Genomic DNA, 12,766 nt, shown 5'->3' on the forward strand with positions numbered 1-12,766 from the left:
TTAGCAGATGGTAGGGTCATCTAGTCATTAAATAAAATTTAATTTTGCCTAGTGAATATTTTCTAGATATGGCTAACAAACCTATAGAAAACAGAATAAAATTCCCACATATATGTTCCTTGGATCTAACAATTATCAATATTTTTCCATACTATGTCCCCATGCTGTTGGAGCCGGCCTCACAGAATGTAAATTCCATGCTATACCAACAAATATTTCAGAAATAGAACAGTAAGCTCTAAAATTGACCTGACCCAGATGAAGGGTTTTTTTATGTTATTGTAACTAATAGTACTTTGAGAAAAATAAAATGACTATTTCAGAGCAAGTATCTTGGGTTTTCCCTTGGCCAACACTGAATTTATTTTGGTTTTACTTACGGCTTATACACCCAAAAGTATACACCCTCCCCACTACATTTTTACTGTTTAAGACTAAATTCCATATATATATATATATATATATATATATATATATATATGGAATAGAATATAGAATTTATATTTACAGATTCTATAATTACATGCTCTAGAAAACAGAAATAGTAATGAGGAAGTGCAGGAAGATGGTAGGCTCAATTTAGCAATTAGGTGCCGTATGTAAAATCACATTTAATCTTTACCTTGACCAATCGAGATACATATTATAAACCCCATTTTATAAATGATGAAATTGAAGTTCAAAGAATTAAAGTAACTTTCCCAAGACAACAACAACAACAAAATTCCAGCTGCTTCAATGACACCCAATCTCCAATTTGTAGCTCTTCAACTCAGTGAGACTGTTGCTCTCAGCTTCAATTGTTCTCTGCTTGGACTCTAGCTCCTTGTACTACAGTTGGGAAAGGGCCTCCAGGCAGAAAGAAAAGAGAATATAGGGCTTACCTCATTTGTCCTTTGCTGCCTGTTGCCCAGTATCTGAATTCTATCATGTATTTATGATACCAGTTATTCTTATCAGCCATTATGTATTTTTCAAGTAGTTTTGTAGGGGGAAACATTGTTTTGTTTTGTTTTCAGACAAAAATATAATACTGTATACTCAAATCACAAGCCTAAATGTAGAACCCTTATCTTTGCTACGGTGTTTGTGGTTTGGGGCACTGTCACTGGGAAACAGTATGAGCTAGGATCTTCTTGTTCCAAGGTGCATTTTCTACTCCAGTGCCTTTTACATCTAGAACTTATAATTCCAATATGTAATTGTATCAGCCTTCTATTGCTGCTGAACAAATTATCCCAAAACTCAGTGGCTTAAAATAACAAACATTTATTATCTCACAGTTTCTAAGTGTCAGGAATTTGAAAGCAAATTAGCTGAGCGTTTCTGGCTCAGGGTCTCTCATGACGTTGCAGTCAGGATGTCAGCCAGAGCTAGAGTCATCTGAAGGCTTGACTGGGTCTGAAAGGTTCACTTCCATGTTGGCAGGAGGCCTCAGTGCCTTGCTGACTATTGGCAGGGAGACTCGGATGCTTACCACGTGGATCTCTCCATAGAGTGGCTTGGGTCCTCACAATATGGTAACTCACTTCCCTCAAGTGGTTCAACACAGACAGAAAGGAGGAAACCACAATGTTTTTTTATGACCTAGCCTTGTATATCACCATCCCTTCTGCCCCATTCCATTGATTAAAAATAAGTCATTATGTATCATCCACAATCAATAGGAAGGGAAATTAGTCTCCATCTTTTAAAGGGACAAGTACCAAAGAATTTGTGAATATACATTTTTTTTTTTTTTTTTTTTTTTTTTTTTTTGCGGTACGCGGGCCTCTCACTGTTGTGGCCTCTCCCGTTGCGGAGGACAGGCTCCGGACGCGCAGGCTCAGCGGCCGTGGCTCACGGGCCCAGCCGCTCTGCGGCATGTGGGATCTTCCCGGATCGGAGCACAACCCCGTGTTCCCTGCATCGGCAGGCGGACTCTCAACGACTGCGCCACCAGGGAAGCCCCGAATATACATTTTTAAATCACCAAAATATTATATTTACCTGAACCAAACAATTTATTTTTCCCTGAATTAACTTGAATCTTTTGTACGGACAAAGTTATTTGAAGCAGACCTTTTTTTTTTTTTGGTAGCTAAACCATGAGTTTAGCCCATCTGGTAGTGTATCTGTGATGTCTACGTTTCCTCTTGGCATTTTTACCCATCCTTATCTAGTTGTTTCCTTCATTCTTTCTCCCTAAGCACGTATTTTGTGACTATACCTTCTTGGGAACGTTTATGAATTTATCATAGTGTGAGGAAGGTGAAAATATTTGTATAAAATACTCTCTATGTGGAGGCTAAGAGTTAATTTTACCTTTTAAAACATAAATTTGAAAAGAATTTCCTCATGTCCCCCTTCTTTAGAAATCGTTCTCTTTAGGGACAGAGAATCCGGTCTTCTCCTTGGTAATCAGAAAATCAAGGCAATAAACTTGAAATTATTACATGAATACATTCCACACTGGGAGATGGCAGGGCAAAAGTACTGCTGTCAAATCCCATTCACACTGACTACTTGAAAAAGTGCTCTGGAACCCATAAGGAACTCTGCAGATTTGTTATGATAATTATCTGTCTTTGTCATCATTCTGTACAACCTCCACTGACATTAGTATTGAATATGAAATCTTAGAAATAGAAAGGGAAATCTTATCTCTCTCAATCCATTGAATCCCCGTGAAGTGAGAAGCAATCCCAAATGACTAGCCCAGAGCAGAGTGCCTCCGGTTCACTTAGCAAAGGCCACTCCTTTGAATACTGATAGAGGAATGTATTTACATTTGCTTAGTTCTTTTTCATTAAGGTTAATACAGCAAACAATCCCCTCTTGCTTCAGTGTCTGTTTTTTAAAGATTTCTGGCCAGAGCCTTTATTTTCTTTCAGGGATCCAAATAAGCATAAAACAAAGAGTACCTTCCTAATTTTCCTGTTGCTCCCTCTCTAGGGTGGTGCTAGAAGGGTCACTTAAAAGACATCTACTGGGCTTCCCTGGTGGCGCAGTGGTTGAGGGTCCGCCTGCCAATGCAGCGGATACAGGTTCGTGCCCCGGTCTGGGAAGAGCCCGGCTGGGCCCGTGAACCATGGCTGCTGAGCCTGCGCTCCGCAACGGGAGAGGCCACAACAGTGAGAGGCCCACATACCGCAAAAAAAAAAAAAAAAAAAAAAAAAAAAAAAAAAAAAAAAAAAAAAAAAAAAAAAAAAAAAAAAGACAACTACTCACTCCTTATCTGCTCAGCCACTTCCCAACCTCTGATCTATTCCCTTGTTTAAGGAGAAAAAGGAAAGATATCAAATGCCCCAGTCATTTTTACATTTTCCCAGAAATGGAGGATAATAAAGGAAACAGAAATTACACATATATCAAACACTCTGCTTCTTAGAAGTAGCAAGGGCAAATAAAAGCTAACCTTCAATGGCCTTGGATCTCCAGTTCCCATTTACAGCTGTGAAACATGAGGCTCAGATCTGGAGAGTGTATCATTATTATTAAATGGTAGACAGTAGAGAGTCAGAACTCAAATCTTGGTCTTCAGTTTCTGGATCCTCTGCTTGTTCCAGCATGGATGCCACTGCCCCTCTGGCATCAAAGAACTCGAAAAAGAAGACATATTGCTAGCAATAAAGAGACTATCACCAAGTTCCAGATTCTTCTTCTGATGACTGCTTATATCCATTGTCCTTGGGTGTGATCTGATCTCTGCTTCAGAATAATCCAGGTAAATTGATGCTACCTGCTGTCCTCTGCCCATCTGGGCCCTCCCAGGGGCTTGCCCTCTGCGCTGCCTCATCGGATACCTTCCCTGTTCCAGGGTGACTGCAAAGGCTGGCCTTCCCTTGGCACATTTATCCTCAGCCCCCAGTGAACAAGCAGAGCACACAGTGGACTAACTCATTTATTTCTACTCATTTATTGATGGCCTTTCATAACCGAGTTATTAAGTCATCAATAACTTCAGAGAAATAAATGAATGGATCCAGAACTGGGCCAACAGATATTTAAGACATACACTGAACATTTTATCTCAGATCAGCAGAAAAGTCAATGCTGGGTCATCCATGGTATTTCCCTTACCTGGAAAAACATTTTCTATGTTTCATTCTAATTGGAACCCAGTTTCTTTCTCTACAAAGCAGTAAAATGAATAACATCTCCAGTATCCCAAGTAAATTAAAGTTTGAAAAATAGATTACAAGTGTTAACATTTTTTCCAAAATGCTACCTAGTATGTGTTGCTCTCATCAGCTGGCAAAAAATAACCTTGGAAGATTTCCCAGAAATAGAGTATAAGCTCTTTCAGGAGTGCCTGTAAGTTCTGATATATTCCCCTCAGGAAATAAAATTAAAAGGAGAGGAAAAAGGGAGTGAAAGGCAGGGAGGTTTTCCAAGACCTTGAGAAATCCCTGAAACCAGTATTTAGGAGTCTAGAGAAATTTCTAACACTGAAGTTAAGTTTCTTCAGGGACACTTTCCAACCCATCAGCGTTCACCCAGCTGAGTGGAGCCATGCATTTTCATTAGGTTTGGGGGGATATATAGCTGCTGTATCTCAACCCTCAGTATCCTGACCTCATCTCCTATTCAGATACCCATTTGCCCTAGTTTGCTCTTCACTTACACCCACGTAGATGACAGGAATCAAGGCTGCTGCTGAGAGGCCACAACTGTGCTTGGAAACCTCTCTGTGTGCCAGTTGCCTCAGTTTCCTCATCTGTAAAATAGGAATAATAATATATGAAAAGCACTTAGAACAGTGTCTGGCACAAGGCATCTATTCAAGAAGTGCCAGCTGTTATTGTTGTTGTTGTCATTAATGAAAAAAACAGTATTTTCCACATGATTAGGACCACAGAGACCAGCCAATCCAATTTCCTCAATTCATTTTACAGACGAGGAAACTGCAGCCCAAATAGCCTATCATATGGTGTGTGTGCTTTCCAAAGTTCAAAGGCTGAGTGAGATACCAGCAGAAAGAACATCATCTTTGGAGTCCTTTAGTCCTATGTTCAAATTCCAGCTCTATAGCTTGCTAGCTATGTGACTTTGGACTCATCTCTTGCCTTCTCTGGGCCTCTGTAGGTCCTCACCTGTAAAATAGGTATAATGCAACCTACCTTGAGGGTTTGCTGTGAAAATTGAAAAACAATGACTGAAAAAGTTAGTGACTGGATAATGTGACCAGCACATTGCCTAGGAATGAATGAGCATTCCATAGCTGGAGAATATTATTACAAATGTCATTCAGCTGGGCTGCTGTGGAGTGGGTGCTAGAATCCTGGGCCCCTGACTGCCAGCCAAGCTCAACACTACACAGCCCACTTTAACTTAGAAACAAACAACCAAACAAAAAAACAGGAATTTGCTTACACTCCCTTCTATCAATTTTCTTCAATGACTATCTTGTCATCAATAGATATTGTCAGCTATCGAAATTACCTGTGCCTCTGGATGGATAAAATTTGTAATTCCTTATTGTTCTTAAGGAAAGAAAAAAGAAAAGAAGAGAAAAGAAAAGTGAGAGAGAACTCCCCAGGGCTAGCCCAGAGCTTTACTACCTAGTTTAGTTCAGGGATAACAGTTTTACTCTGCCAGCTGAGCCCCAATGTGCTGACCTGTTTGAGAGACAGTGACTCAGAAACAACTTGCAAATGTTGCAAGATGATGAAGAAAACACTAAGTATAGCAGTGACTTTGCAAATCTGACACCTTTCTTGGGGTAGAAATAGCTAGAGAAAGGTTCAGGGACAGATGGAAATTGAACTGGACACCTTGGTTTCCCTTTTGTGGAAATGCGATGGGTACATTCTAGCTCTAGATAACAGGGCATGGCACTCTGGGTCTATCAGAAAACAGATCTATGAAACTCTGACATCCATGAAAAGATCATAGATGTCCCACTGTGGGACTTGGGTATGGGGCATGTGGTCCATGACCAGGTAAGTTTGAGAAAGGCTTCCCTCTCAAGGATTTACAATGCTCGTTTACAAATGAAAGATTCCAAAAATTTCTGAGTATAACAAACCTGGTTAACACTCTCAAACCCATCCTTTCCTGAACGATCGGCACAGAATTTCCATCAACATCACGTAGAACAGTGGCATACTAAGGAACGCCTTTTAGGAAACTGTTCAGTGTTGGAAATCAGAGATCTTAAAACAACCAATGAGAAAGGCTGCCAGTTTGGGTTTTCATTTTATTGTTGAGTGTCTGCTTCAACCATTTTAGACAAAGGATAAATGGCTGCCTAGAAAGGGAGGGACCACACTTAGCATTCTTGTATTCCCCTTTTGTTTGTGGGGCATGGAACTGCAGCGTCTGCTTTTACATGTGTTTCAGAGAGCAGAATACAGCCTTTTGTGTTCAGTTATTTATCATTACCCATCAGTGGAACTGTCTGGAAAGGGACAAAAAAGCAAATAAACAAAGTAAAGTAAATCACCTTGGGTTCAACTAAGGGCTAGCTTTGGAGCAGCCAGTGGTTTCTCACTGTCTTCCATGCCTCATGATTTCTTGAGAATGTTCACATTATTACTGGACTGTGAACTCCTGATACAATTTGGGCATGGAAACCGAGGGCCCAAACAAAGCAATGAAGTCCATGTTAAGATATAAATGCTTTTAATGATGAAGATAATTACAACTGATTGAAGTCTGGAATTCTCTTATTATGCAAGATGAGATACACAGAAGAGGTAAAAATGTCCCAGAATCTCCTTCATACCACATTGCAGTGTCCATTATCATCTCTCTAAAGTTCACAAAAATTTTTCACCTTTTTCTCACATTTTCATCCTCTACTGTTATATAAACACCTATCAAATGCTTTCTCTTTTGTCCTTTTCTTCCTCCCTCCCACTGTGGTCCTTTGAGGAAAAAAAAAAAAAGAGAGACAGTGAGCATGGGGTCCGGGGAGACAAACACATTCATTCAGTTATTAAATTATTACAGGCTTCTTAACCGGAATATCTATTTCAAAACTTAAGAATAGAAGGGGGAAGATATCAAAAATTAACCATAGGCTTTGGTAGTGATCTATCAAAAATAAAATGTATGAAAACTAGTTTAACAATTATTAGACTGTTATCCCTTTAGTCTTGACCTTTTGGTAAATCGTAAATAAATACCACCCAAATCTGACAGAAATAACTGCAAAATTCCCACAACAGCAATCTGACAGAAATATCATGTTCACTGGTGTCAACAAAGTGGCATTTCTTAGCTGTTTAATAAAATAGGAATTATGAGAAAAAGTAAACGTTGAATTATGCCACAAGAACCTCACCCATATGGCAAGATTCATGAGCTAATCTGCTTGGCAGCAGGCTCAGCATTTAGATGAAAATACCTGTATCTGGAAAGATTTTTTAAAAGTGGTTAAGTTTAATTTGGCTTGACACATATTCTTATAGTTAAAATATATTAATATTATATACATACTGTGTATTAATGTTGATATTATATGTCAATATTTATAGTGATCATTTATCCAATGTCTTTTTCTGTTGTCTCTCGCTAGGAAGCAAACAACTCTGGCAAAAGCACGACGAAAACAGAGACTGCCTGGCTCTTCAGAATGTGGTACAGCTTTGACCACAAGTATCCTTTGATAATGATAATCTCCCAGGTCCTGCTACATGGCAGACACCAACTTCGAGCACTTAATCATTGAGGTCTGCACTGCTGCTTTTCAAGAAACAGAGAAAGGTAAAGCGAATTCACGAGCAAATTTAGCCAAAAGAATGATTTCAAAACATAAAAAGCTGTGTAGTCCATACTTAAGTGTTACAAAGAGCAAAAGTGAAATCTCTCAGAGGCAAATGAATCTGGTGTGTTCGTGGCAATCTACTATTTCCTGATGCCCTATGATAAAATCATAGAGTCCTGAAAAACTGATCTACTTTACTAATTTTACTGTTCGTCCCTTTGTAAAAATCTTACTTCTGGTGGAGTCGGCCAGGGTGACAAAGCTCCTTCATCCTGCTGCCATGAACACATTTGTCTGTTTTTGTTTCATGCTGTAAAAAATGAAGGGGGAGGGGGGAGGGAGGATGCATAGTCCAAGGAGAGGAATAAGTCTGGTCATCACATTGTGAAATAATACTGCTTTGTTTTCCAGGAAACACTTGAGTAAGCTTTTTCTAGTGACGGGCAATTTTAAAATTCTAGCAATCAGTGTAAACATAGTGGCTCAGATACACCTTGCCATGTGACTCACAGAGCTGAGAAGTCAGGCCCGAAGGGCTTTGCCATTGTGAGTTGCAGTAAGCAGTCCACCTCTAATCCCAGGCAAAAGCGCCACAGAAGAAAGGAAAGAACTGTGCTGAAAATTGAATGTGTTGGGTCTTTGTAGTTAGTTTTCCACAGTCACAAATCCCTCTCCTTTCAGGGAGAAAATGTCAGTCACTGGGCGATCTTAAAGCAGCTCAGCAATGATTAAAAGCCACAACAGATCAGAGGGAAAGGAAGAAGAATTAAGAACAGGGAAAAGAAATTCAAAGAATAAGATGAAAAAGAGGTAAAAATGGAAAGGGGAGAAGAAGCAAGAGAAATACAGGAAATTCACAGCAGGAAGGAAAGGAAAGCAAATTCGAGGAATGACTATAGAAAAAAAAAATAATAAGTAAGAGTGAAGTGAAGAGAAGCCCATTGAAGATTGCAGAGATAAGCAAAAGTAAAACAAGGTTAACATTAGAAAGCAATTCTGAAATAGTAGAACATTCCAAGAATGATGAAATGAGGTGTGGAAGGTAGAGGCTTTTTGAGGCTGCAGTTTTGCTTCTCCATATACTCCTGTTATCTATGGGCAAATGCCCTGCCTCACTCAGTCTTGAGCTTTTCATGGACAGTGTAGGTTGCCACCACCCTAAAAGTGGTCCATCTTTTGGCCATTAACTGCCTCTTGGAGGTTCTGGTACCTCATTAACCAGTCACTGGTCTCTCTGAGGGAAGCCAGTTCTCAGCAGGTTACGCTGGTTTGTGTTCCAGTTTGTTTCTCTTCTGGAAACACAATTTTCTCCTGCCATTGCTTAAAGTATCTGATAACCAAATTTGTAGGAAGTTATAAAAAATGTGGCTAAAGAGTACATATAAAGGCTGCTTGGTTATGACAAGATGTACAGTAAGAAAGTGTCTTTTGGGGTTCCAGGACCCGATTTCCAACTTGTGGAAGGGGGGCTTCCCCACCCATCCAAGCAATGCGCCAGGTCAGTGTCCTACAACTCAACTCAATTCTGACATTATGTCCCTGGAGACAGTGTCAGATCTCACAGGTAAGGGCTCAGTCCCACAAGGCTGCCCCTACCGCCACCACTTCAGAAGCCAGTTACAAGCCCAGGTTGTTACCTATGCTTCTGATCTATCGGCTACATGTTGGAGGTTCCCGTGACCTTCTCCTTGGGTTTGATTCATTTGCTAGAAGACCTCATTACTTACTAGATCATTGGTTTATTATAAAAGGATATAACTCAGGAACAGCCAGATGGAGGAGGTGCATAGGGCAAGGTACGGGGAAAGGACATGGAGCTTCCATGCCCTCTCTGAGTGCACCACTCTCCCCGAATCTCCACCTGCTAACCAACCTGGAAGTTCTCCTAAACTCCATCCTTTTGGGGTTTTATGGAGGCTTCATTGCATAGGCACAACTGATGAATTATTAACCATTGGTGACTGAACTCCATCTCCAGCCTCTCTCCCCTTCCCCAGAGGTGATGAGGGCGAGCACTGAAAGTTCCAACCCTCTAATCACATGGTGGGTTCTCCTGGCATCCAGCACCCAACCTTAGTTGGGGTCCAAACGTCATCCATTAACATAACAGAAGGATGCCTTTTTGCTTTCATCACTTAGGAAATTCAACGGTTTTAGGAGCTCTCTGCCAAAACTGGGGATGAAGACCAAATTTCTATTTCTTATTATAAATCACAATATCACAAAATGGCAAATCAGAAATTAGATAAAAGATGTTTTTGTTCAAATTCTGACAGTGTTGTAAGGAATGCTTTATAATGAAGAAAAGGAGCAAAATGGAAAAGATAACTTGGAGACAAGAAAATGTAAGTAGGAACCCACCCAAATTTTTAGCTTAGAGCAGTGACACTAAATTCAGATGATGTCATAGTTTTTGTCTCACATTTCACCGGCGGGTTATTTCCATATGATTATGGACAAACTAGCAAAAAATGAAAGCAGACTTACACTCTCAGTAATATCTCTTCTCATGGTAATTTGTCCTCCTGTGCATTCATCCTAGAAATTGCGGGGCTACCATCACTGCATAAATATATTTTCACTTAGACAACAGAGTTTTTATATCCTAGTTATGCTCTGAATTCATACCCAGAGTGTAGCAAACCAACCAGTTTCCACTCTGTAAATTCTTGATTTATCCATATTTTTAGAGAAGATTTATCCCCTTGGCATTTATTGTCATCCTGTTGGCCACCTAGAACCCAGGGGATGTGCCCCATGGACCTCATGGGTAGACTATGCCAGCTGCTGTCAATGTAGGGATGACCCCCCCAACTCCGGGGTCAGATTGCTTGGCTGAGGCCAAAAAGAAAGTGTGAGGCTGAAAGAAATGGATTATGCGGTTTGGAGCTGTTCAAGTTTCATTTTAGTAAAACTGCATCATGCAAATGAGGCATCATAAAGAATTACCAACAAAAGAAAAAGAAGAATAAATGAGCCTTCATATGCACCTTTGTAAGTCAGGATTCTCCAGAGAAACAGACACAGAACCAGTCAGGAGTACACACACACACACACACACACACACACGCATACATACATATACATATAATACACATACACATACACATAGGTTTACTTCAAGGGACTGGCTTATGTGTTTGTGAAGGTGGCAAGTTCAGAATGTGTAGGGCAGGCTCTCAGTCTAGAAACTCTCCAGTAGGAGCTGAAATGCTGCAATCTTAAGACAAAATTTCTTCTTCCTCAGGGAAGCCTCAGTTTTGCTCTTAAGTCCACTCAACTGATCAGATGAGGCCCACCCACCTTATTGAGGATCATCTCCTTAAAGTCAATTGACTGTAGATGCACCTAGAATATAAATTCACAGGAACACCTAGATTAGGGTCTGATTGAATAACGAGGTGGCCTAGTCAAGTAAACATGTAAAACCAAGTGTCACAGTACTCAATTCACATTGAACTTATGCCCAATATTCAGACCCAAGGATACAAAGATGCTCTTAACTCACCATCGGTATCAATAAAACAAGTCACTATTGCTCATATAGTTTTGTTTTCTTTTTTTCATAGCATAATTAATACATATGCATTCCCATAAAAAAGCTACAGAAAAATAAAAATAATAAAAATTAACATTCCATAAGGATGAACCATGGCCAAGTACCGTGTTGAGTGCTTTACATTATAATTTCATGTCACCTCCACAGCTCTGTAAGAGGGTGGCTCCAAGGGTAGAGTACCACACAAATGGACTGCTGATTGTCTTGGCCTCTGACAAAATAGCCTGTGTGGGCTTCCCTGGTGGCACAGTGGTTAAGAATCCACCTGCCAATGCAGGGGACACGCGTTCGAGCCCTGGTCTGGGAAAATCCCACATGCCACGGAGCAACTAAGCCCGTGTGCCACAACTATTGAGCCTGCGCTCTAGAGCCCGTGCTCAGCCACAAGAGAAGCCACTGCAGTGAGAAGCCCATGCACCGCAACAAGTAAAAATAAATAAGCCGGAAGCCTATGGTGCCAAAATTGACGATTAGTTAAGATTTCACTATGATTCCCTGTGGGCAGCAATTCTGAGTCTTGTGGTGCAAAGCAGAAATTGAGAAGGGGGCGATGAGAAAGGGAACCATGTTACTGAGCACCAGTGCTTTGCCATCGAGAACATTCTTTTGTTTAATCCTAATAACCACCCTTTCGGTTTCATTCTCACAAAGACTCTCTTTGAGATGGAAGAAACAAAGTCTCCAAGAACTTATATAACTTTCTTAGGTTTCCATAGCTTAGTGTCAATTCCATGATCCAAGCCCGGATCTGTCAAAATCTAAATTAGGGACTTACCCGGCGGTCCAGCGGTTAGGACCCTACGCTCCCACTGCAGGGGGCTTGGATTCGATCCCTGGTAAGGAAACTAAGATCCCACATGCTGCACGATGCAGCCAAAAAAAAAAAAAAAAGTAGACTTCGAAACACTTCAAAACAAAGACTGTAATGACAAAGAAAGGCATTACATAACGATAAAATCCATAAATATACTTAAATGAACTCTCTCACTGACAACTCTATGTCCATGATAGCTCTTACTTACACATATACCCCATTTCCATACGTCCAGAATGTCACTATTAAAGCAATGACTGTTATGACTGCTTATATTATGTCATACAGAGTTCACATCCCAAGCAGCTGTTGAAGATATAGGAGGTGATAAGGTTAGGGGTCCTGGTCGGTCACCCTAAGAACACCACCATAAAGGAGTCTCCAAGTTTCTGAATCACGTTCTCAACTTTTCAAAGGCAGAAATTTCGTTCAATATGCCAAAGACTCTGAGAATGGTTTAGTTTCATAGAAATGGATGCACTCTAGCCAAGCTCAAGGAGGCACAAGTAGAAACCAGACATCAAATTCCTAAATCATCATATGTATCCTCATGGGGAGGGATATTCTTTCCCAGCCCTTAGAAGGGTCAAGTCGCAATCTGGTCCCCAGTGTCCCTCCAGCCCCTTCTTTCACTGTTGCTCGCTGGCTCACCCTGCTTCAGCGCCCCGGCCTTCCTGAGATACACCAAGCACATTCCTGC

At 40.6% G+C, this 12,766-nt stretch overlaps 1 protein-coding gene across 1 annotated transcript in view; it reads left to right on the top strand.

Annotated features, from left to right (window-relative positions):
- The window catches only part of SLC9A9 (solute carrier family 9 member A9), a 547,504-nt gene that overhangs the window by 439,781 nt on the left and 94,957 nt on the right, over positions 1 to 12,766 (top strand). The window contains exon 14 of the mRNA XM_007446943.1: positions 7,505 to 7,584. Within this exon, the coding sequence (XP_007447005.1) occupies positions 7,505 to 7,584 (80 nt within the window). The remainder of the gene's footprint in view (positions 1 to 7,504; positions 7,585 to 12,766) is intronic.

This window comes from Lipotes vexillifer, unplaced genomic scaffold, assembly GCF_000442215.2.
Source record: "Lipotes vexillifer unplaced genomic scaffold, Lipotes_vexillifer_v1.1 scaffold40, whole genome shotgun sequence".
In the NCBI taxonomy this organism is placed as follows: domain Eukaryota; kingdom Metazoa; phylum Chordata; class Mammalia; order Artiodactyla; family Lipotidae; genus Lipotes; species Lipotes vexillifer.